At 41.0% G+C, this 26893-nt stretch overlaps 1 protein-coding gene across 2 annotated transcripts in view; it reads left to right on the plus strand.

Annotated features, from left to right (window-relative positions):
• LOC148027870 (E3 ubiquitin-protein ligase UPL5-like) overlaps positions 1 to 26893 on the plus strand; it is a 99452-nt gene that overhangs the window by 26823 nt on the left and 45736 nt on the right. For both annotated transcript variants that reach the window (XM_087689573.1, XM_087689574.1), the window contains one exon: positions 14285 to 14871. In XM_087689573.1, the coding sequence (XP_087545699.1) occupies positions 14285 to 14871 (587 nt within the window). The remainder of the gene's footprint in view (positions 1 to 14284; positions 14872 to 26893) is intronic.

Here is a 26893-nt window from a genome sequence, read left to right on the forward strand (position 1 = left end):
CTTTCGGTATTTCTTTAGCTTTATTGAAGAAAAAATTGATTTACAAAGGGATTCTTCCGATCCCCTCCGCAATCCAAACTCCTCTTGCTGTCCAAAGTAACGAGCAAGTCTTCAATCTATTTTGCCCCTTGATTCGGGCACTTAATTGGCCTTAACCCACTTCATACATGATGGAAATGCTCCAAATTCAATGGTTGGCTAGTCCACTTGAATTTAGCTGAAATTCACCTTCAGCCCTGTTGAATCCAAGTCCTGGAGCTTCCAATTTTTGGTACGCTTTCCAAGGCTACTGCAAACCCTAATTTATGCTAATTTATTAGGGTTTACAGTAGAGAAATTTGCAATTTCTTAGCTTCCAAGGGTCCAAATGTTGAGATCTTCGGAGCAAGGCTGTGAAATGGTTGGGAGATGAGAGAGAAAGATGTAGAGAGAGAAAATTCAGAGTTTTGTTGTGAAGAATGATTAAAAAATAGTCAAATGCGGCTGTTGCCTTGCCACAACAGCTTGTAGATGCAAAGAATTGAAGAAAATCAGTCATTTATTGCTGCTACCTTGTGTCAACACCTTGTAGATGCTGTCACTTGTTGTTGATCGGTCTTGTCTTGCCCCTGGCTGCCTTAGAAGATCCTCCAACAGCTGCAAATCAGACCAACAACATCTTCTCCCTCTTGTAGGTTAATACACTAAAAATAACTCTCTCCAGCCTCTAAAGACAGTTTTTAGACATGCATGGGCATTTTTGACAAGTGGCAGCCTTCCCAAATGGTTTTTTCAGCATTAGCCATAATTAAACATAAATTTTCAGTCTTTAAGTACTGAAAATTAATCTAATAATTATTTTGGGTGAAGCCGAATAAAAAGTTATTTGAGACTGAGAAAAGGGACAGATCTGAAAATCAGCCTGAAAAGAGGCCAAAACAACAAAGAAAGGGCTCGAAAACTTTGAAATAACATAGGGAATTGATCGTTGCAAATAAATGTTTTATTTATGAACAAGAGGGTCACATTGGAAGGGACTGTCCCAATAGGCAGCAAGTTGGAAAATCAAAAAATCAGGGAGATTCTAAAGGAAAAAAGCCCAAAACATCAGTGGGATTGGTGTCCCATATTGTTAGTTATCAGTCCAATGATGATACTACTGAGTTGTGCAGAGCATGGGGCAAAATTAGGGATCAGCATGCATTGATTTTCTTTGATAATGGTTCACGAGCCAACATCATCTCTGTTGATATGGCCGCCTATCTAGGCATCAGAGAGGATGAGATGGGACCCATGGGGGAAGTTGGAATGGCATGTAAAGGCCATGCAGAGCCTGTCACACCGCTCATTGGAAAGTTTCAATTGCATATACAAGGATATGTGGATAGCGAAGAGTTCTTCATTGCTCCACTTGAGAGTTGTGATGTATTGCTTGGTATGCCATGGTGTCACCGTATGCATATAGTGATTGATTCTTGTGCAAAAAAGATCACTATTCAACTTAAGGAAAAGGTACTCACACTTGATGTAAAGTTGAAAGGTGAATTGTCCTTGTTGTATCTGGAACTGGCATTTCCAAAGTAATGAAAAAACATCTTTCTGCGTACTTGGTTTTTACTAAGGATAAAGATGATAGTGAAAATGTTGGGAACATGTTTAAGTTAAAGAAGGATTGCATGTCATTTCTGAAAATGTATGCTGATTGCTTCTCTCAGTCACTTTCAGGGCAGCCACTGCCTGAAAGGCCAAAAGATCATGGCATAGATCTTATCTATTAGAAAAAGGGTTGACTCAGCCCAGCTCATCTCCTTTTTGTTCTCCAGTGCTTTTGGTGTAGAAAAAGGATGGTTCATGGCGTATGTGTATTGATTATCGTGCTGTGAACAAGATCACAATAAAGAATTGCTTTTCGATTCCTCGGATTGATGATGTTATGGATAGATTGCAAGGGGCAGCCATATTTAGCCGTATAGATTTGAAAAGTGGGTATTATCAGATACGCATTAGACCGGAAGATGTGTTTAAGACAGCTTTTAGGACATCTTTTGGATTGTATGAGTTTCTTGTTATGCCTTTTGGACTTATAAATGCTCCTGTCACTTTTAATCGGAGATGATGGATTGTATCTTCAGGTCACATAGAGGAATTGTGGGCACTTCCTTTGATGACATGATTGTCTATTCAAAGAACGAGGCAGAGCACAGAAAACACTTGGACATTGTGTTCAATGAACCGCGTGACCATAGGCTGGTTATCAATAACAAGAAAAGTGAATTCTTTTTGCATGAAATCCACTTTTTGGGGCATATTGTATTGGCTGTTGGTATTCGTAAGGACCCTGTAAAGGTTGAAGCCATATGATCAAGGTCACCTTTGAGAAATGAGCACGAGATCCGTAGCTTCTTAGGTTTATGTTCTTATTACAAGAAGTATGTATGCGGGTTTGTTGAAATTGCATCTCCATTGCATGCCTTGCAAAAGAAGGATATGCCATTTAGATAGACAACAGTGGAAATTTCAGCATTTGAAAAGCCGAATAAAAAGTTGATTTACTATGGGATTCTCTCGATCCTCTTTGCAATCCAAACTCCTCTTGCTGTCCAAAGTGAGCAGCAAGTCTTCAATCTGATTTTCCCCTTGATTCGGGCACTTGATTGGCCTTCACCCATTTCATAGATGATGGAAATGTCCTAAATTCAATGGCTGGCTAGTCCTCATCTGAATTTAGCTGAAATTGACCTTCAGTTCTAAAAAATCAAAGACTTGGAGCTTTTAATTTTTGGCACGTTTCTCGAGGCTGCTGCTAAATCCTAATTTCTGTTTGTAAATTAGGGTCTACATTAGAGAAATCTGCAACTTCTGAGCATCCAAGTGTCCAAATGCTGAGATCTTCGGAGCAAGGTGATGAAATGGTTGGGAGATGAGAGAGAAAGCTGTAGAGAGAGAAAATTCAGAGTTTTGTCGCGAAGAATGATGGAAAATCAATCAAATGCAGCTGCTGCCCTGCCACAACAGCTTGTAGATGCAAAGAACTGGAGGAAATCGGTCATTTACTGTTGCTGCCTTGTCTCAATAGCCTATAGATGCTGTCACCTACTGTTGATGGTTCTCTCTTGCCCCTGGTTGCCTCAGAAGATCCTCCAATGGCTGCGAATCAAACTAGCAATATCTCCTCCCTCTCTCTTGCAAGCTGAATACACTAAAAATGCCTCTCCCTGGTCTCTAAGGCCGTTTTTTAGTCTTGTATGGGCATTTTTGATAAGTGGCAGTCTTTTCAAATGGTTTTTCTAGTATTAGCCATAATTAAATATTAATTTTCAGTATTTAAATACTGAAAATTAATATTTAATTATTTCGATGACTTGAAAAATGATATGACCAACCAATAATTAAATTGGCTAGGCAACTTCCATTCCCGAGTGTCTGTGTGCCATATTTGACCATCAGATTGACGTTAGGTACCATTAAACGGTACTTCTCGAGTGTCACTAACTGACAGTTATGGGCAAATGAATGACCTAGGCCAACAACTAGCACCAAATACCACCAAGTACCCGTGCGGCATAACTTATGGCAACTTTTGCCTTGACATCTTGTAATTTCTTCGGGTACCGGGCTCATAAATTTATTGTAATCCCAGTTACACCTCACATGTGCAACATTTACTTCACCATGTGTTTAAAAATTAATCCATATGTTAAGTGAGGTTTCAGAAATACATGTCCTCATGACACCAAGTGTTCATGCACGCAAGCACAGGGTTCAGATTTGTGCAAATTTACATATGAAAATTTGGGGCTTTTCCCAGATTTGAAACTGGGCATGCATAACAATGATGTTTGATTTAGACATTGGGTGCACATGCCTTGGAAATTTGGGGCTTTTCATGTACAAGTGAAATTTTGCTCGATTGAGCCAATTTCACTGTAATTTGTGCATTTGGACTCCGAAAACTCGGGAGGATGTATTGATGCAATTGGGGCAGTTTCATTGCAGAAATTTTGGGGCTTTTTGCATCGGTGATGCATTTTGAGCCAATTTGAGCTTTGATAGTGAAATTACAGTAGATTTATGTGCTGAGTGGGAGAAGTTTGAACTTGGGATGTTTTAAATGTTGTAAAAAGGCAGCTTCTCTTGGTATATGTATTGCTGAATGCTCATTATGTAGTGAAATAGTGGTATATATAGCACTTGGGTTGTTGCATTTGGGCATTATGGTGATGTATTACTGAAGTGGAAGTTGTCATTAATGCAAATGTATCAGATTTGATTCGTGTATATGCTGTAATTAGTACTGGAGACTGAAATTGCAGCAAAACTTCTGCTTCTTGGACACCTTGGAAGGACAAGTGTGTGTACTTAGTGTTACATTCAGCAACCTTGCTACTGGCTGAAGTATTCAACATTTGATCTTGGTTGATATCAAGGAACTTAGTAATACTTATGTATAGTTTGGGAGAAGGCTATGTATGAGAATACAACTCTTATCAATCAGGTATATCTCATGCGAAAGTTGGTCAACTTGAAGCTCGATGAGTCTAAGTTTGCCTCAGAGCAGTTAAATGCTTTTACTCGTATTTTAAGTTAGTTACATGATGTAGGCTTGCTAGCTTTTGATCCAAAATTGAGGGCTATCTTCTTGCTCATGACTTTGTCCGATTCATAGGAAGCATTGGTTGTCATTGAGCAACAACTCGAACTTGACATTTGATGGTATGTGTGGTTTTATTCTCAATGAAGTGATTAGACGCAAGGCAAGTGGGGAAGAGGAAGAACTGAAACAAGGTCAAATGCTGCAAATAAGAACAAAAATCGCAGCAAAAGCAAGGAAAAACAACTAGATGTTACTTGTTATCAATGTGGATGCAAAGGGCATAAAAAACTCGATTGCAAGTATTATAAAAAGGAGCAAGAACGCAAGAAGCAAGCTAATGCAAAAGGCAAAAAAAAAGAGAAAAGGATGACAGCTCTATCCCTAAAGAAATAGAAAAAGCGAATGTGGTATCTGATGTTGTCCTTGAAGAGATAGAAGAAGATAAAGATGTTGATTTGCTAGTTGCATCTTCAGATCCACATGCTATGACCATGGAGGACATGTATATCACTAAAAGGGATGTGATAGATGCCTTCTTGTCAGTTCATGATAGTTTGTTGCAGTCGTGGATTGTTGAGAGTGGTGCTTTATTTCATGTAACTCCATCTTTTTGGAGTGTTTTTTTTCTTATTCAGAAGGTAACCTCGGGAAAGTCTATCTAGGCAACAACCATGTATGTGATAGTGAAGGAATGGGCACCATACACTTGGCTCTTGAAAATGGTCGGGAATTGATCCTTCATGATGTTAGGTATGTACTTGGCATTAAGAAGAGTTTGCTCTCTGTTGGGCAATCAGACCATAGGGCTTACTTCACTACCTTTGGTGGTGGAATGTGGAAGATACAGAAAGGGTCTATGCTAATCACTAGAGGTGGTAATGCCTTTATGCTCTCACATGGGTTTAAAAGGAGCAATGCAGATCACTGCTTATATATCAAGAAGACTGATGATGGAATACTTATTATACTTGTGCTTTTTATGTAGATGATATGATTATTGTTGGTAAGCATAAAAGCTAGGTTAATGCATTGAAAAAACAACTGAATTTAGCCTTTTCCATGAAGGATTTGGGTGCAGCTGAACACATTTTGGGCATGCATGTGACAAGAGATAGAGAGCAGTAGCTCTTATTTCTCTCATAAGAAAAATACATTAGCAAAGTACTTGATCGTTTTTCTATGGTAGATGCTAAGCCACTTGGTGTTCCTTTACCATCATACCTTAAGCTTAGTAGATCAGATTGCCTAAAAGATGATGAGGCAGCTAACTCTATGAGGGGAGTTTCTTATTCTTTATGCTATGGTTGCCACTAGACATGACGTTGCTCATGCAGTGGGAGATGTGAGCATATTTATGTTAAATATTGGCAAAGCACATTGGGAAGTAGTGAACTGCATCTTATGGTACCTTAAGGTCACATAAAGAAAATGTATTTGCTATGGAAAGGGTACATTAGATTTGCAGGGGTATTGTGATGCAGACATGGCAAGTGACTTGGATACTTGCAAGTCTACTAGCGGATACATATTTATCTTGACTGGTGGGGCAGTTTCTTGGTGCTCTAGATTGCAAAAGATAGTAGCACTTTCTACCAATAAGGCTGAATATACTTCAGCTATAGAAGCTTCGAAAGATACTGTTTGGCTTGGTTGTTTAGTCAAGGATTTTGGACTGCGTACCAAAACACCTGTACTTGGATGTGATAGCCAGAGTGTTGTATGCTTGGCTTAGAATGCCATGTTTTATGCACGTACCAAACATATTGATGTGCGGTATCACTTTATCAAACAGGTTTTGGATGATGGTTTAGTCACACTGACTAAGATCAAAACATAGGATAAGCCTGCAGATGTTCTTACTAAAAGTCTTGCAAAGGCTCTCGACTCTCCACCCTCACTCACTACTCACTCAACTGTTGCACACACCTCGATCGACTCACAGAGTGCTTTCTCTCACACTCTTTATACATTTGCTTGATACATATATTTGCTTAGTATGGCATTAGTTGGCAGTTTTCGGTGGATGATCATCGGTTTTCAGTGGTATTCAACTAGTTGTATGGAGAACGACATGTTTTATGAATGCAATTGATAGTTCAGCCATGGTTTATGTTGAGTTTATACTTTGCTATGGTTATTTGGCTAGAATAGCTTTGATATGCTAATGGAAAATGCATTCTATGAGTTTATGGTAACAATTTTGGATTCTTTAGTCCTTTGTTATGGTTTATGCTAGTTGGAAATTTTCAACAAGTGTTTGACATTAGCATGGTTAAGCAGCAATGGCCAATATTGTTTTTATTATGATGCATTTTGAAAAATTCTAGTGTAGTATGTTTTGCTTTGGCACATTGTAGGGCAATCTAGGATAATTGCAAGGATTTCAAGGGGGGGGGGGTCTATCACGAGGACATGAAATGTTGTTGCCTTGCTTAGCATTTGATTAAAAGTTAATCAAATGTGTAAATGTGATTTGTATATATGAGCTGCAAGTCAATTATTTGATAATGTGGGACCTAGGACCCTTGAGATATCAGTTGGGTATTAAAGGCAAAAGTTGTAATAAGTTATGCCTCATAGGTACTAGGAGCACCTAGTGTTAGATTTGAGTCTAGATTGATTTAGTGGCCACTAATGCCAATGATATATTAAAGACTAGGCATTAATTAATTAATGCTGGTCTAAGGGTTAATAATAGCTCAAGGATACTTGGGAGACAAAGTGATTTAGTTAATTTAATTATTGGTTGGTGAAATTAATTTTTTGAACGCTAGAAGAATATTTTAAAACTAATTTAATAATTATGATAATCTTAAAAAAAGAGATTAGAAGGCTACCACTTGGCAAAACTTGCCCATGTAAGTGAGAAATATGTTTTTGAGGCTGGGTTTGAGAGAGAGAGAGAGAGAGAGAGAGAGAGAGAGAGAGAGAGAGAGAGAGAGAGAGAGAGAGAGAGAGAGAAGCTTCTCCCTCGCCTTCTAGCCAGGTTACGCATGCCCGCTCGGCCTTCTATCATCTGGTCCGCCAGCAGGTTCCACTTGATATGCAAGCCACTTTGGAGGCGGATATTTGCGAGGAGGAGGTTATGGATGTTTTGTTGCACCTGCCTAAGGATAAAAGTCCTGGTTGGGATGGTCTCACTAATGAATTCTTTGAGCACTCGGCCACGCAGTTGGCGAAGCCATTGGCGGTTATGTGTCAGCAGGTTTGGGAAACAGGGGTCATGCCTTCCTCATGGAAAGAAGGCCTTATCAAACTGATTTCCAAGGTCCCTTCGCCGTCAAAGGTGCAACACTGGCGGCCAATTTCTTTGATGGGCTCGATGTATAAAATCTTCTCCAAGGTGCTGGCGAATCGGCTTCACAAGTACCTTCCAGCTATTGTGCATCCTCTCCAATATGGTTTCATCAAGGGCCGCAACATTCTCCATAACATCTTGAATGTGCAAATGGCTATTGACTATGCGCGGCATTCCAGTCAGGAAGTGGTATTGATTCAACTGGACTTGGAAAAGGCCTTTGACTATGTGGACTGGTCTTTCATTGCAGATCTCATGTCTGCTATGGGCTTTGGCACCCGGATGTCCCGATTGATCTACACCATTAGTACTGCGGCTTCTTCAAGAGTTATGCTCAATGGTGGGGTTACAGAGCCATTTGTCCTTGCTCGCTCGGTCAGACAGGGTTGCCCTTTGAGTCCTCTCTTCTTTGCCATGGTGACTCACCCGGTCCTTTCAATGTTATCCTCAATGGCGGCTTCGGCTCAGCTGGCCGGCTTGTCTCTTCCTCTGGGGCAGCACTTCATTAGTCAATCTTTGGCTGATGACACCTTTATGATTTTGCGGGCAGACAGGGACAACATTCGAAAGGCATTAGATGTTTGGACGCTCTTTGGTCAGGCCTCTGGTCTTCGCATCAATGCCTTTAAGTTGGCCATTCTTAGTTGCACGGAGCCTAATTTACAGTCATTGGGCTGGCAGGGTCAGGTGGTTTCCCGTGGATCCATTGTCCGGCATCTTGGATACCCGTTGGGAGTAGATGTACGGCCAAAGGACTTACTGGAGTGGATTTCACAAAAACTGGTGACGAAGTTTATGTATTGGAAGTCGCAAGCGTGGCCATTCCATGTGCGCCTCAAAGTGGCTCAGACCATTATGCTACCAATGCTAACGTATTTCCTGCCATTGCTGCCATGGACGCCTACTACTTTGAAGGCTCTTACTCATCCCATTCGTTTCATGCTATGGAAGAAGGACTCCCTGCAGGCAGGCATTTCATGGATTTCATGGTCGCATACATGTACCCCTAAACGCATGGGTGGTGGCGCTATTTTGGATGCAGAAACTCATATGGTGGCTCTTCGTTGGTCTCTGTTTCGTGCCATGTGTGTGGATCATCACCCGTGGACCATCATAGCCCGGTATTTTCTTGAGGACAGCGGGCTCCGCCATGGCAGCACATGGCTTCGGGCCTCCTGGTGGCATGTCCTTAATTCTGACTCTCGATTTTCCAGTCCCTCTTCCCCTTTGTTACTGCACTTGGTCGGCTCTTGGAAAGTGGTGCTCCAAAAGGCCCGTTGGCATCCAGTAGGAGACCGCGTGCAGTCTAACTCCTTTCAGCTGGAATTGTTGGCAATATCTAGATTACTTTCGTGGGAAGACAAACATCAGCTCAGACCGAGATTTAACCGCATGGCCCGTTTAGGTCTGACTTCGGTTGTGGATGCTACCCTTGCCACTCGCAATGTCCTCGCCTCGTTTCGGACTGCTAGGAGACTTTTCAGGATCCCGCGCGGATACCTTGGTTTATGGGAAAAGCTTTTATTGGAGCTTCAGGGTCGGCAACCCTTTCCTGCCCTGGCTGTGGATCGTCCTTGGCAGGACTGGGCCCTTGCAGGCAAGTTGAGTCTGGAAAAGGCCTCTACCAATCAGGTGTATCATCTTCTCATTCGAGATCTCCATTGGCTGAGTGTGAAAGCTAATACTGTTTGGGGACTGCGGAAATCGCGGGCATGGTGGCAGGCAACGCTGATGGAGGGCTGGCGGAATAAGGCACCTTTCAAATGCAAGGTCTTCCTTTGGCGGGTAATGATTGGTGGTCTTCCGCTTGCTTCAGTCCTTTCCAAGCGTCGAATCTGGAATGGCAATTGTTTCTTCTGTACCACTACCGTGGAATCGGCCCGACATCGTTTTCTTTCTTGCCCGCTCACCAAGAACATCTGGTTACTCTTGTCGCAAATCTGGCAAGCGGTGGTGGGGTCCTCACTAACTCCTTTCGATTGGGTTTTTGTGCGCCCAAAGTACCCCACACCGCCACAGTTACATATGAAGATCTTATTTCACTTTTTCAGATACTGGGGATGCTGGCACATTTGGACCACGCACAATGCTTTTCTTTTTGATTCGGCCTCTAATGTACCAAGACATATTGCCAGGCTTAAAGGGCTCTTGCATTGGCAGCTAGATCTCATTCGACACTCCGATTTGCTCCCTCGGGAGGATTTGCATCCATGGCATATGGCAATTGCCTCTGGATCGTTGCCATGATTGGTGTAACCTATGTAGTGCATTAGTACGGGGATTTCCCACACGTTGGGCTAGGGCCCTCGTGTCTCTTGTAATCATGTCATCATGTAATCTTGTACCTTTTTCGTAATTAATACAATTACCTTTTACGAAAAAAAAAAAGAGAGAGAGAGAAGTTGCCATTGCTGGTACGATAGTTGATAGGCCATTTCTAGCTAGCACAAGGCCCTCCAAGAGCTGGAGACAAGCCGAGAAGAGTCTATACAATAGGTGATAGCAGTTTGAGAGCTATTTTAGACAGACAACATTATAGTGCAAGCAACTTTCATGGTTGTCTCGACATAGCAATGGGTGATTTCTTCTAGTTTCTCTTGATAGAAGTGTGAATTTTCTCTCTCTTTAGCATTCCCATTCTCCAGTCTATTCGCATCTTCCCTTAGCAATTTTCAGCATAATCAGCCATTGGACAAATCTTTGTTATAAACCCTAATTTCTACTAGAAATTAGGGTTTGATAGCTACCTTGGGATGTGGGTATACCTAAGATTTGAATTTTAGCAAAGTTGAAATTGAAGAGTTTCAAGAGATTTACGAGGTCAGCAACCAATATCAAATTTGGGGCTAAATTTGTTCCACAAGGAGCAGGGTGAAGGCTGATTTCCCATGCAAACCAAGGGGCAAATTGGTTTGAAGGCTTATTGGTCATTAATGATAGCAAATAGCACTTGGATTAGCATAGGAGATAGGTGAATCTCAAATGTACTCTATCCATTTGTAATAAAAGATAAATAAGTACTGAAAGGAGTGTCAATTTTGGGGCCAACAAGCTGTCTAGTGCATAATAATCAAGAGGTAAAGTATGCATTTCAACTTATGTGAGTTAATTACTTTTTGTAATTATTATTAAATCAGGTTATTACCAACCTTTCAAAGAAAGAAGGCTAGTTTCAGAGGCTATAGTAAAACTAGCCATGAACATGACACAACAAACACATGGCTCCTTGACACAACGTGTCACGAGGATGTGAAATTTTATTACTTTTCTTAGCATTTGATTAAAAGTTAATCAAATGTGCTAATGTGACTTGCACATTCAAGGTGCAAGTCAATTATTTCATAGTGTGGGACCTAGGATCTCGAGATATCAGCAAAAGTTGTAATAAATTACGCCTGATAGGTACTAGGTGGTACCTGGTGTCAGATTTTAGCCTAGACCAATATATTGGCCACTAATGTGGGTGGTGACATTAGAGACTAAGCATTAATTAATTAATTAATACTGGTTTAAGGGCTAATAACTGCTCAAGGATACTTGGAAGACAAATTGGCTACTGATTAAATTTTCGAGTACTAGAATCATTATTAGTGTTGAAAAATGGAATTAGAAGGTTGCCGCTTAGTAAAACTTGCCCATGCAAGTGGGTGAAACGTTTTAGGGCTGGTGGAAGTCTATTCCAGCCATTGTGAGAGAGGAGGAGGTTGTTAGAGAGCAAGGAGAGGATACTAATGTGATTTGCAACCACTAGGGATCAGTCCTATAGTATGTGACAATAGTTTGGAGCCCTCTTGGAGTAGGTGACAGCAGTCCAAGGTCCTTCTAGTGTAGATTAGAGCGTATAGGTGGGGGCAACAGACTTTCTGGTGGTCCAAAGCTGTAGGTGACAACTTCCATGGCTGTTTGAGCAGGGCAGCAATAGCTTTTCAACATTTCTCGCAATGAAACTCTGAAATTTCTCCCTCTACAACATTCTCTCTCATTCCCTAACCATCTCTTAAGTTATTTCAGTATTTCCAGCAGTTTGAGCCATTAGAGGAAGAGATTTTAGTCAATTTTTGCTGTAAACCCTAATTTACAGTAGAAATTAGGGTTTGATAGCCACCTCGGGATGCATGTTCAAAATTTAGGGCCTAGGACTTGAATCCCAATAGCTGAAATCGAGGAATTTCAGGGAGATTCAAGAGGCAAACTTGCCAATATGAGATTTGTGGCTGAATTTGTCTTTCAAGGAGTAGGGTGAAAGCAAAACCCCAAACCAAGGGGCAGATTGGTTTGGAGGCTTGCAGGTCAATTTTGACAACAAAAGACACTTGGATTAGCAGAGGAGATTAGAGGATCTTAGTTGTACTCCTTCCATTTGCAATATAAGATAAAGAAATACCGCAAGGGGTGCTAGTTTCGGGGCCAACTGGGTGTCCAATGTCCAAGATAAAAGTGGTAAAGTGTGCACAATTTACGTAAATTTTATGCTTGTTGTAATTAGTGCTTAATTAGGTTATTTACCACCCTATTTGGGGAGGAAGGTTGGTTTCAAAATGTGTCTAACTAGTGGATTTCGAATGTAAGGAGCTTCTCTTTGCATTCCACAATCATAGACATGGTGATGAACTATCAAGTCTTAGGGCTTGGTTTAACTATTTGCACCATAGCAACTTGGAGTGGGTAGAATGGGGCCTTGGAATGTGAAAACCTAACCGTGAGGAATAGGGAACACGTTCCAACTGGTTGGAATGTTCCATGTCAGCTGTTTCACAATGTTCCAAGTCTCCTATTCCGTGTTGGCAATGCGTTCCAGCTTTTTCTTTTTTGGGTTTTGGGTGGATTTGAGGGGGGGGGGGGGGAGCTTTGTTTTGTTTTTTTTCAGGAGTGGGGGGTTTTTTGTGGGTGGAGTGCAATGTATGATGTATCTTTTTGATAGTTTATTTAGTACTTAATGGTAAGTGTTCAATACATTAGTGTGGATTCCGTGTTCAAATTTCAGCTTGAGTTATGACTCATAAGTCTTGAGTCTTGAGTCTTGACTCTCAATTTTATTTTTGTATGTACTATTGGCCTTGCCACTGGGGCATTTGCACTCTCATGATGCTTTAATATGCTACTCAGCCTTCAAGCATTTATAAATTATGGCTCTTGAGTCTTTAAAGTTTAATCATTAGAGTTTTAACTTTTTTGGTTGTGTGCAGTGTACTCAAGTCTTATTTGCAGCATTGATTGGTCTTAATATATCTCGCACCATTCATGCAGTATGATGTTTAAAGTGTGCTTTAGAGTGTCTTTGAACACTCATGAAGTTGTTTAATGCATAATTCTTTTAAAAATGCTGAAATTTATCTGTTTTGAATTTCCCGTTTCCCCCATTCCCGAAATGGGGCCTCTCGTTCCGATTGCATTCCCTGTTCCCGTTACTGTTTCCCATTCCCCGTTCCATGTGGCTATGATTTGCACCATAAGCAATGTGTCAACCTTGGTATCAAGCGACATGTAAGTTAGTCGTCCTGATCAGTCTCATCTGGTAGTGGGTTTCAAAGACTGCCGCAATGTGAAAGTTGTCAACTCAGCTTGACAATGGCTTATAGTGACATGAGGAAGCTTGCTAAGGCTGAACATGAATGGCATCAATAGATTCTTAGAACTCCAAAGTCTTATTATTGTTGGCATTCAGACACCAGTGTTAGTCATTGCATGAGACTTACGTTGTTACCTTTCTCGTTTCTAATTCATCATGGAGGCTGTACAACCTAATCCATAGGGGCAAATGGCATGTAAGATTTGGGCAGAATGTTTGTAAATGGACTGCTGAGGAGTGCTAAACATGTCGATCAGCTATTTGGCCCATGAAGAAATATGTGATTGGGTCACAGTTGTGGTATGGGACATCAATTTTAGGTCAGTTCCATGGATAGAATCCTTGTTTGTTGCTTAGTATGAAGATTGGTAATTGTAAGAAGCATTCATATGTTAGATAACTTGATGAGGTTCTAGATGGATTGCTAATGTTAATGTTGGATACTGAATGATGGTTGCATCATCGTATAGTATTGTTTGATTTGAGGAGTTTGTAGGTTATTAAGGGATTAGTAGAAGCATTGATAACATGTGGCAGCTTCTAGACATGTGTCAAGGCTTATTAAAATTAGCAACAGTCCCGGTTTCTCTTATTTACCTTCTACATTGACAGTATAGACTGGTGACCTAACTTGCGTTTGCATTTACTGTATGTTGGAAGGATAGTGAGATTTTGCATTGAATACAGCTATTAGTGAGTATTTGTATCCTGAATTTGGTTTTAATCAACTTGTAAAAGTGTTCAAACTTTAATCTGTTGTTGACCTTACTGAAATGGTTGTTCGTTGGGTGTGTTGTAAAGACAACCTACTAAAGCTGGCAGTTCCTTCTGTTGTTACCTGCAGCTTCTGGAGTAAATCCTGAACATCTGAGTTATTTTCGGTTTTGTGGACGGGTAATTGCTTTGGCATTTATGCACAGGGTTCAAATAGATGTAGTGTTCACGTCAATCTTCTATAAGCAGGTTGCTGGTTTACCTATCACGTGGGAAGATGTGAAGGATGCAGATCCTGTTTTGTATGGAAGCTGTAAGAAGATTTTGGAGATGGATGCCGAGTTAGTAGATTCAGATGTACTTGGGCTGACATTTGTTCATGAGTTTGAAGAACTCGGTGTTTTGAAAACAGTTGAGCTCTGTGCCGGTGGTACAGATATGCAAGTGAACAGTCTAAATAGGTCTTTGTATGTTGAGCTTTTGGTTCGCTCTTGCTTTGTTACATCCACTGAGGAGCAGGTGAAGTACTTTTCTCAAGGATTCTCAGATCTGCTTGTGAGCGGTAGTGTTCAGCAATTCCTGCAGGCTTTGGATCCCCAGGAGTTTGAATTGATGCTCTTTGGGAAGGACAGGAATATCTGCATTGATGACTGGAAAAAGCATACAGAATACCATGAGTATAGCAGTTCTGACTGTCAAATGATCTGGTTTTGGGAGGTAAATGCTCTATGCATTGATTTGTTTTCCAGTTCGCTCTGCTGCTTAGGCTTCTGGTTGAGTGTAGCCTGGAAAAATAACCTAATGTGCTTTAGTGTATATTGTGAGAGTCTCATTTCTAATGGGGAACAGTTTGGGCAGGCATGTTCTTTTTGGCATCTATCATTTAATTTACATTGTGGAGTAGATTTGGACCATTCATGAGCTTCTCCACAATTGACAACCTGATCTTCAGTTTTGAGAAGGTTGACACAATTGTGGCCTTCTCCTTTTTGTGTGTGTACAGCTTCTCAACTTCTCTCCACATGGGCTTGCTGCACCCATATATTATACAGTTTTAGGCCTATAATTCGTAAGCACTTATTCAGCCCCTTGTACAAGATGCCAATGTAGATCTAGTGGGTTGAGTGCACACATTGGACATGCTATGATTGCATGTCAAAGTTTTATGGTAGTCAGACCATAAAAAATGGGTTTTTCCATTAGTTCCCTAACTTGTGTCTCTAGTGCACTTGTACTAATGTCTCTTTATGACCACTGTGACTAATACTGCTGGTGCCCATCCAGATGTTGAAGGACCAAACACTTCCTCTTATGAATGATTGTTGTCCTCAATATCCTGAGGATTGGGGAAAATGACTCTTAAATGAATATACCAACTATCAAGTTGCCTTTGCTTGCGTGTGGTTCGTCCACTTTGCTGGGTGGAGGCGCTTGTAAATAAGACTATTGTTTAAGGGGGATGGAACTCGATTTTGGGTTTTTTGGGGGGCGCAGGAAGGGGGGGGGTGGGGGGGGGGGGAGGGAAGAAATATTAACATCTAATGAGCCAAAATTGGCTATGAGGCATAACCATGTACAATGATGATCGTCATGGAGTATCAAAGCGTGACATACTAAGATGTCATTTGTGATGGCAAGATGTGATCTGTGATGGTGTTATATAGTTCTAGGCGAAACTACAAAGTTATACAATACAAGGTAATGTGAGTACAATAGAGAGAGTGTGGGGGAATCTATGGGTCTTCTAACTCCATCCAATGGGGAGTGGGGGCTAGAGTATGCCATATATCCTTGAGGAGATGGTGTAGTAGTAGTATTTGGTTTGATCTCCCGTCTTTGCAAGGTATTGGTTGTGGGGTTGGCTAATCTCCCTCCTCTCTCTCTCGAGTGTAGCCTCTGTGTTTGGAACCCTAATCTGCGTTGTTGACGTGCTGCTCTGATCTTAGCTCTCCGGATTGTCACCCCTCTGTGTGGATATTGTGTCTACAGTCACCATTTGATAGAAGTCAGTAAGTAGTGATTGCTTGCCTCCCCTATGTGTCGTACCATCCTGCCATAGTGATGTACAGAGCCTCAAGATCTCAATCAAGAACTGGCCTAATTAGCGCTGATCTGGTGGCTCCACGATAGATCTGCGAGAAAAGCCATCCTTGAAAAGCGTGGAGTATTTGCTAGGATCCTGTACTGTAGGCTCTACGTCTGCATACATAGTGCTCCTTACTCTTTATCTCCACCCTACACAGTCTATAGATCCGCTTTGCTTAGGGGATATAAGGTGCTCTCCCTGTCTTGTTCTCAAGCTAATGGGATGAGAGCCTAAGCTGGCCAATGGCAACCGGCATGTTATATGGCATGTATACATCCAAATATCTAGGTCTCACAATCAAACTGTCTTTTGTAGTCTTCAAAAATGGTCTTTGTAGTATTACATCTTCGTAGGGAGGGGTTGTCAATTTGAGGTCCATGTGTGTTGTATGTGTAGCTTGTAAAGTTCTTGTTGCATAACTAGGTTCCTCTCTGAGTGAGAGAGGTGTACGGGGGGGCAACTAGGGTTGTATTGGAAGGGGAGGAGGCAGTCCATTTCAATCCTAGAACCTGTAAGCCACTGCTTGACCTGTGGATACCACGAGGTCTAACATTTTGTCTAAGCTAGTTATTGAGAAGCCTCAAATGCACTCTTGGGTAGTTGATTTGGATGTATGGCCTGCACTCTGTGGATAAAGATGATGGTTTGAAGAGAGCCTCTATCATCTTGGAGACTGTAGCAAAGTTTGCTTTGATGATCTCATGTGGTGCTGATGCTTGCTGCAAATCATCCATGAGAGCATGATGACTTGTGCTCTCTCAATCTGTGTCCACACGTAAGTAGCCAAGCAAGGGGTCCAAACTGGTGCACCATACATCATGGCTGGTGTGACCAGTGTATCAGATAGCCATCTCTATGTGTAGGGATCTTGGAAGTGTGCTTGGTGACATTGTTGCTCCAACTCAGCCAAAGCAACATATCCTCGTGCGAGTTGTTGATCCTTGGCCGACTGCTTTATGGTGAAGTCTCTGTAGATGTAGTAAAGGTGACTCCCAAGTAAACAAGTCTACCACCTCCATGTGTCCCTCTCCTTGGGTGAAGATTGACCTCCTCCTCATAGGGGCTGATGTGTGGAAGATCCAAATCATGGTCTTCCCTAGATTTATTGTTAGTCCACATTATATAGAGAAATCTCAAAGGGCATGTACATGTCGTTTTAGACCCTCTTATGACTCAAGAGACCAAAACAATATCATCATCATAAAATAGAATGGAGACTAACGTACTTGCTATATCCACTCCGTCTCCTCCTCGTACGATGTGGCTCTCTATCTCATTAATGTAGAGTTAGAAGAGTGGTGGGGAGAAGAGGATATCTTTGCTTCACTCCTATAGTACTAGAGATCTCGTTCGATAGTCTCTTTGGGGAGGATGATGAGTGACTATAAAGTTGAAATGGCTAGCAAAGCCTGCAAGGAGTTTTTTGTGGAGCTTTGAGGATCGAAAGATAGTATGCTCTTATCTATGGCTCTATCATAGCATTGATCTTAGGCTTATTAGACATGCTAGCTGGTCTATGATGCCATCAATATGCACTTGTGTGAACACATCAGATGGTGTTGCACAAGCAATTGTAGCTATATTGTGGTAGTAGATGAAAAAAAATGACACAATCCTTTTGTGAGGCATTTTGGCTATTCCACAAAGTAGCAATACAACTCCTCCTTCCTTATCTTTGCTTGCTCCACCATAGCCATGAGGGTGAAAATGTGATCAAGTGTTGAAAAGCCTTGTTCAAAGCTAGTGTGTTGTGTTGCTCTCAAGCTCTCTCTCTTTGCACATGCACTAAGCTACGCCTCTAGTAGTTCTCTATATATTTTGGCCAGTGTGTGGCCTACCATGATGGTCTTGTAGTTCCTTCAATCTAAGGGGTCCTTGGACTTGTGGATAGGAACGATGGTATGCATGGTCTACTTGCTTGGAAAGCCTTCCGCAAGGGCCCTACTAAACATGAAGGCAAGGAGAGGGGCCATAGTGGCTATAGCATAAAGAAAATGCTCAACTTGTATACTTGTATGGTCCATCAATCAGCCACGTTGCAGTCACTCAATCACTTTCTTGACCATATCCTATGTAAAAAAGGTGGATGTGGTGGGGTGAGGCTACGATGGATGGGGAATCAACAGCTGATGTGATAAATCCAAGGTGGTTTCATATGTTTAGTACACGAATATGTGCGGTTTAATACGCACACAAAAAATTTGAGAATAAAATACGTTGTTTTGCATGTTCATTTAAAAAATACATATAAAATTATATACAAAATCAGCCTACACACATATAAACTATGCAACTTAAAGATAGATCATGGAAAGCACAATGTTCCCATGGATTTTTGTTTAGACAACAATTGCAAATCCATATAAGAGTCAACCGAAACATGTTCGATTGAGTGAGAGAAAAAAGATGCAAAATGGTATTTGCCATGGCAAATGCTATAGTCTATTACTCAATGCTCATAAAAAGACTCTAAATGACAAATTGCAGAATGGCTTATTACTTATGAGGACTCGTTGTCAAGCCTAGATACATCGGAAGGTAGAGAGTCTCTCTCACTAGATGAGACCTCAAACACCTCACCAAAGTCTCGATCACTACTCTAGCTAGAGCATCCTCTGCAACAATTGCATGTGCAATAGAGGAACTCCTCGAGCCTTGTCTCATGTAGGTTCTAATGACTGGTGTAGCAGTAGTCCTGGTGCTCGCAACAACTTGACGCACTCGATGGGTGCGTGAAACTCAATGATTAATCTCCTCGAGCTCCATGTAGAGATCCTTGAAGATGGCCTCTTGCTCCTCATTCCATTCTTTGTTGCCACTCTTCAGGGTGGCCCCACTCAACTTGAGCTCATAAAAAATCACCTAATTGGAGCAAAACGATAAGTTGAGTGTTGCAATTGGGCGCTTGCATATGAAGATTCAAATTTAACTTTGAAAGACATTAAATAATGAACTTTTTAACTTAAGGTTTACCTGTCTAGCCATAGGTATCTCATGCATAGTCGGTAGCATATGTAAGTTATGGCCATAAATTCATTGCTCTAACTGCCGTGTGCTCAACTTATTTCGGATTAGTATGTATGAGAGAGTATGGTGACCAATTTCTCTCATATGCACAAGTCAAGCTATGCTACATTGGACAAAAAATTTACTTGTCTAACCAATGTTGCTACTCCCCTTAATCCTTGGGTGGTACCTTGGATGTCTCGTATAGCTTTTGTATGTGGACTCCCAAACAAGTCTTGTGTAAGCTGAGAGAGAGAGAGAGAGAGAGAGAGAGAGAGAGAGAGAGAGAGAGAGAGAGAGAGAGGCTACCATTGTTGGTGCAATAGTTGACAAGCCATTTCTAGCCAATAAGTGCATTTAATTGTTGGTCAGTCAAAATTTTTTTGAATGATAAATAATTATTAAATTAATTTTCAGATCTAATATTTTGAAAATTAATTTATTAAAGCTTGATAATGCTGAAAATTGTTCTAGAAGGTTGCCAGTTGGCAAAACCTGCCCTGCAAGCGGGGAAAAAGTTTGAGGCCAAGTGAGCGCGCGCGCGAGAGAGAGAGAGAGAGAGAGAGAGAGAGAGAGAGAGAGAGAGAGAGAGAGAGAGAGAGAGAGAGAGAGAGAGAGAGAGAGAGAGAGAGAGAGAGAGAGCGAGCTATTTTAGATGCCCAAACTCACATGCAGGCACTCCGTTGGTCTCTTTTCCGCGCCATGTGCTCAGATCATCATCCATGGGTCGATATAGCCCGTTATTTCCTTGAGGACCATGGGCTTCTGCATGGCAATACCCAAATCCAGAGTTCTTGGTGGCATGTTCTTAATGCTGATTCGCGGTTCTCCAGTTCTTCTTCATCGCTGCTTACTCATTTGGTATGTTCCTGGAAATTGGTCCTCCAGAAGGCTCAGTGGCATCTAGCGGAGGATCACTTAGCTACTAACTCTTTTCAATTGGAATTGCTGGCAGTCTCGCATTTACTTTCATGGGAAGGTAAACATAAGCTTAGACCACAATTCAACCGGATGGCACGTTTGGGCTTGTCTTCAGTTGCGGACGCCCTTGCCAGTCGCAATGTGCTTATATCGTTTCGTACAGCTAGGACGCTTTTCAGGATCCCTCGTGGATATAGGCCCTTATGGGAACAGCTTTTGAGGGTGCTCCAGAGTATACAACCCTTTCCTGCCCTTGCTTCGGATCATCCCTGGCAGGATTGGGACCTACAAGGCTGGCTGAATTTAAGCAAAGCTCCTACTAACCAAGTGTATCATCTTCTGATTAAAGATCATCAATGGCTAGTTACTAAAGCGAATGTGAAAGATGACTTTGGGAAAGATAGGAAAAAAACCATGAAACCTCTGAGCATGAGTGATTCTTCTCCTCCCAACCACGCCTAGATAAGTGCTGGCCCCTCTCATCCGTATTCCTTTGCCAGCCGTCCACTTCTCTGGAGTCCTACTATTCTTGGACTCTCTTACTCTCTAGGCTCTCCTTAACCCCGTTCGGGCGCCCAAGAGCCCGAACGGTCATTCTCATGCATGTTCCCCTAGATTTACCTTAATGTCACATTAAATGTCACTTTAATGTTCGAAAACGATACTTGGAAGGTCTAACTGTAAATCGGGAAACCTTTTCTTTAAAGTACTTACTCGCTCCCATGTTGAGCTTTCTTCTAAACAATCTTTCCACTTAACCAAACATTCCTGATAAATAGTATTCCTTGTTCGTCGATTACGAACATTTAATATTTTTTCTGGTTCATGTGGATTAGATTGGTCATAGAATAGCTCCTCAATAGCATCATTTAAGATTAGATTATCCAAATCACCCAGCTTCTTCCTTAATTTACTTACATGAAAAACTGGATGTATTTTACTACCAACAGGTAGTTGGAGCTTGTAAGCCAATTCTCCCACCCTTTTAAGTATTATGAAAGGACCACAATACCTTGGTGAAAGCTTTGGATATTGTTACTTTTTCATAGTTTTAGTTTGTTCAGGCACCTTAAGATAGACCAATTCTCCTTCTTCAAAGGAGATGTCTCTTCGGTGAGGATCTGCATATGCTCTAGCTCGATTTTGAGCTTTTTTAATATTTTCTTGAGCAGATTTTAACATACTATTCATATCCTCCAAAAAGTCTTTAGCTGCCTGAACCTTTTTCTTATGCAGTACTACTGCAAAAGGAGCTCTGGGCTGAAACCCATACATTAACATAAATGGACTATATCCAGTGGAAGAGTGCTTGGCACTGTTATATGCAAACTCTGCTATCGGTAAATACTCTTCCCAATTAGTTTGCCTTTTACTTACATATGCCCTAAGCATATCTTCAAGAATTTGGTTAACCCTTTCAGTTTGCCCATCAGTTTGCGGATGATCCGCCGTACTCATGCTAAGTTTAGTATCCAATTTCCTAAATACCGCATGCCAAAAATGACTATCAAATTTTCTATCCCAATCAGAAACTATATTTGCCGGAAGGCCATACAATCGGTATATGTTCTCTACGAACAATCTAGCCAATTCTGGTGTTTTAACATCAGTTGAAGTTGGAATAAACCTAGCCATTTTGGTTAACCTATCCACAATCACCCACACAGAGTCGTGCCCCCTCTGTGTTCTAGGTAAAGCAACAATAAAGTCCATGGAGATACTCTCCCATTTTCCCGAAGGAATTTCTAATGGATGGAGAAGTCCTCCCATTTTTAATCTTTCAGCTTTATTAACCTGGCATTTATTACATTTGACTACATAGTCAAGGACCTCCTTATTCATTCCAGGCCAATAGAACTGCCTTTTAATAAGACTATAAGTCTTATTAACTCCTGGATGTCCCGCACTAGGGTATCATGACACTCAAAGAGTATCTGACGCCTTATTTCTGTTATCTTTCGGGACACATACCCTACCCTTGTAGAGTAAATAACCATTATCAATGGTAAAATTCTTCCACGTGAATCCAGTTTGAGCAACCCCTGATACTCCATTTCCTTGTTGAACATCCTCAGATATTCCTTCCTCAGTAGAAGCACTTTCATTTGGATCTCCATTTTTTATTTCTTCCCATATGTTGGAATATGCCTGATCAACCTGGCATTTCCCTTTTAAAGATTCAAGCAAGTTGGAAGTGAACTGAGTAAAACTCAATTCATTAATGATGGGCATTCTGCTGAGTGCGTCAGCTACTATATTATACTTTCCTTTTCTATATCTTATCTCATAGTCGAACTCTTGGAGGAGTTCGGCCCATCTGGCTTTACGCCCGTGTAAATCCGGTTGATCATTAAGCCACTTAATGCTTTCATGATCCGATAAAATCAAAAGTTTGGCACCATACAAATAGTGCCTCCATTTCTTCATTGTATGTACTATTGCATACAGCTCCCTCTCATAAACAGAATAATTCTGTTTTGCACGATCTAATTTCTTGCTTTCAAAAGCAACTGGTCGACCTTCTTGTAATAAGACCGCGCCTATTGCCTTATCACTGGCATCAGCTTCAACCACAAATGGTTTATTAGGATCCACTATTAATAATACTGGAGCTGTAGCAATAGCTACCTTAAGTTTTTGAAAACTTTCATTTTGGTCTGTTCCCCAATTAAAACTTTTCCCTTTCCCTTTAAGTTGGTCTGTCATTGGAACAGCTATTTTGGCATAATCTCGAATGAATCTACGATAAAATCCAGATAAACCTAGGAAGATCTGTAGCTCTTCCAGGTTGCTTGGAGGTGGCCATTCAATAATTACCCTTACTTTTTATGGATCCAGGTTGATTCCCTCTTTCGAGATAATATGCCCCAAATATTTGACCTCTTGTGCAAAGAATTCACATTTAGTTTTCTTCGCATAAAGGGAATGTGTTCTTAACAGTTGTAAGTGTTCCAAATGTTCTTCTCTTGATTTACTAAAGATCAAGATATCATCCAAAAAGACTACTACAAAATGTCCTAGATAGGGCCGTAAAACACTATTCATCAGCTTCATAAAGGTAGCTGGTGCATTAGTGAGGCCAAAAGGCATCACCAAAAAATCATAATGCCCATATCTAGTACGAAAGGCCGTCTTGGAAATATCTTGTGCCTTAATTCTTATTGGGTGATAGCCTGATCTTAAATCTATCTTTGTGAAGAATTTTGCCCCTTGCAATTGATCAAAAAGATCTTCCATTCTGGGCATAGGAAATTTATTCTTTACCGTTATTTTATTAAGTGCTCTATAGTCAACACAAAGTCGCATAGAACCATCTTTTTTCTTTACCAATAAAATTGGTGAAGCCCAAGGTGAACTACTGGGTTGAATAAACCCTTTATCCAAGTAATCCTTAATTTGTCTTTCAACTTCTTGATGCTGTGTTTCACTTAACCTATACGGTGGTTGTGAAATTGGGTGTGTATCCTTATTTGTATCAATTGGGTGATTTATTTCATCCCTATCTGGTGGAAGGCCACTCGGTAAATCAGAAGGAAACACATCTTTAAAATCATCTAACAAACTATTCAATTCATTATTAACATTCAACTCACAAACATAAAAAAATTGTTGCTTTATATTACAGAAAGTAAAAGTATTTTGTACAAGAAGAGACCATAGCATATATACCTCACAAACTTCCTTCTTTATGAGCTTCTGAACTTCAGTAGAACACAGCAAAGGATTATTAGATACTTCATGTTCACCTTGAATGACAAAAGTCTTACCATCCCTTTCAAATTACAGTGTATTATGGTGATAGCTACGTTTTAAGAATGGTTCCAATCCCCATAGCCACTCCCTCCCTAGAGCAATATCAGCTCTTTCCATGTGCATTATTTGGAAATCAAGCTTATCTTTATATCCTTGAATCTCAATTTCCAAATTGGATACCATTGTATCCCATATTTTATTGTCTTGGCCTTGCATCATACGAACAACATATTGATGCTCACTGTTTTGTTGGGGAAGTTTCAATTTTTTGACAAGTATATAATTTATAAAATTATGTGTGGCAGAGTCATCAATCATGACTCTAACCCTTTTTCCAACTATCAATCCATGTACTCTAAGTAAATCATGTGGCCCAAAAATAGGCTGCCACATAGAAGTTGACATACAACACTTATGTTGTACATCCATGTGCAAGACCTCTAAAGATTTATACTTTTCATGGCCCTTTAATTCTAAGGTCTGCACTACATGGATTTGTTTTTCTTTTCCCTTACCCTTGTCCTTATCCTTTCCTTTGTCTTCCCCCTTTTTGTTTTGAGGGCAATTCCAAGCAGCATGGTTAGGGGATAGGCAATTGAAACACAACTTTTCTTTTTTGGCCTTATCAAAGTCATCAAGACTTAACTTTGGCCTCATATATGGTTTCTTTTCAAAAGGTTGTTTTTTACCCTTTAAAAATGGCATTTTCCTTTTAAATTTGCCCACAAATTTTGAGGTTTCCAATTTCTTAGACTTGGGCTCCGTATCCATGATACTAGTGAGTGTACCTGGACGCATACTATCTTCATAAATTAATGCAAATTTAATTGCCTCTTCCAGCGTCTTAGGTAAACTCTGTTTTACTTCCTTTTTACAGGCTTTATCTAGTCCCCTAATGAATCCTCTTGTTTTTTGGAATTCATCTATTCCTTCCAGTTTGAGGATTATCTCACGATATTCCTCCAAATATGTCAGCAGGGGTCTTCCCTTTTGTCTGACATAATCCCAATCTTCCCAATTTCTTTCCATTTCATTTTCAGGAAGAAATTCTTTCAAAAAGACGGATTCAAATTGAGCCCAAGTTTCAGGTATTTTATTCACCTCCTTTAAAGTTCGCTACAACTTATATGCTTTGGGCCCGAAAGTTAAACTAGCCTCCAGTGCTTGGAGATGTGGTGGGGTATTTTTTAATTTATGTAAATCTTCCCATTTTTGGAGGAAATTAAAGATTGTGTCTTTATTCCTATCTTTTTCCTCCCCGTAAAATTGAGGTGGTTTGATATCCTTTAGAACTGGATTATCCCTCAATTTATGGTAAGTTTGGGGTTCCTTAGGATCTCGCATAGTCACATCTAAATCTTTCGATGAAGATGGGACATCTGAGATTTCTATCTTATTTTTATCTCTTTCCAACAATAAAGTTAATTGAGATTTTATTTCAGTAAGTGTTTGAGTTAAAAATTCCATTTGAACCCCTTGAGTTTGCACACGAGCAGTAAGATCATTGAATTGCTCTCGCGTAGCAAAAAATTATTCCCATTGTTTTTCTTGTATTTCTGGTTCATGGGGATCTACCATAGATTGGTCCCCAGAACTAGAGCTTTCCATTACCCTTTCTTTTCCTTTTTCTGCCATTAATACACTGGAATTGGAAAGTAAAAATAAGAAATTTGCATACAAAGTAAAGTACTTTCCTGATTTTTAATGGCAGGCTGTGGTTGCTGGTTTGGAAAGAAGCCCGAAGAGTAATGAACAAATTTTATCTTCCCAGACTAGAGCAGTAAAGCAGTCATGCTGGAAATTCAATTTCCTGACTTCAGTCGTGTATGACATTCTTCTGTCCCTCTCACAACAGTCGTGACAACAGTCGTGTCATGTCCATCTCACAGCAGTCGCAGTCACCCGTCAACAGCAGTCATGACAAAGTCACGTTTCACATTTCGCCTCCGTCTACTGCAGTCGTGTCACGTTTCCTCGTGACCCCACGCTTGGTCCTCGCGACCCCATGCTTGGTCTGGTCCTCGCGACCCCACGCCTGAACCTTTTTCCTGCCCGTAACGTGTCACATTAATGTGACGTGGCACGTCTCACTTTTTTTTTTCTTCATGGCCTGTCGCGTTTTCACGGCGCCTGATACTCACGCGACCTTGCGAAGAGTTGACGACCTGGCGGGCGACTGACGACCTGGCGGATTACTGACGATCTGACGAGATCTGACGAACAACTGATCTGGTCGTTGAACCATAGGCTTTGATACCAATGAAAGATGACTTCGGGAAAGACAGGAAAAAAACCATGAAACCTCTGAGCACGAGTGATTCTTCTCCTCCCAACCACGCCTAGATAAGTGCTGGCCCCTCTCATCCGTATTCCTTTGCCAACCGTCCACTTCTCTGGAGTCCTACTATTCTTGGACTCTCTTACTCTCTAGGCTCCCCTTAACCCCGTTCGGGCGCCCAAGATCCCGAACGGTCATTCTCATGCATGTTGCCCTAGATTTACCTTAATGTCACATTAAATGTCACTTTAATGTCATTCCATATTTATGACCTTAACGTGACATTAAATATCACTTTTAATGTCACATTAATGTCATAGAATGCTTCATGGGGATTGCATAAATCCCGGTCATGGTGGAGGGCAACTGTGATGGAGGGCTGGTTGAACAAGACACCCTTCAAATATAAAGTCTTTCTTTGGAGAGTGATGATTGGTGGTCTTCCGCTTGCTTCAGCTCTTTCCAAGCGACGAATCTCCAATGGCAAGTGTTTCTTTTGCACCACTACTGTGGAATCCGCCCGCCACCGATTTATTTCTTGCCCCATCGCTAAGAAAGTCTGGTTATTTTTGTCGGCTGTTTGGCAAGGGGTTTCACCCTGCGCCCCTTTGATTGGGTTTTTGGGCAGCCCAAATACCCCTCCGGCACAGCCACATATGAAGCTCATGTATCACTTTCTTCGATATTGGGGCTGT

This window comes from Lygodium microphyllum, chromosome 12 (assembly GCF_053477565.2).
Source record: "Lygodium microphyllum isolate KBCC chromosome 12, Lygodium_microphyllum_v1.1.10, whole genome shotgun sequence".
NCBI classification, from domain to species: Eukaryota; Viridiplantae; Streptophyta; class Polypodiopsida; order Schizaeales; family Lygodiaceae; genus Lygodium; species Lygodium microphyllum.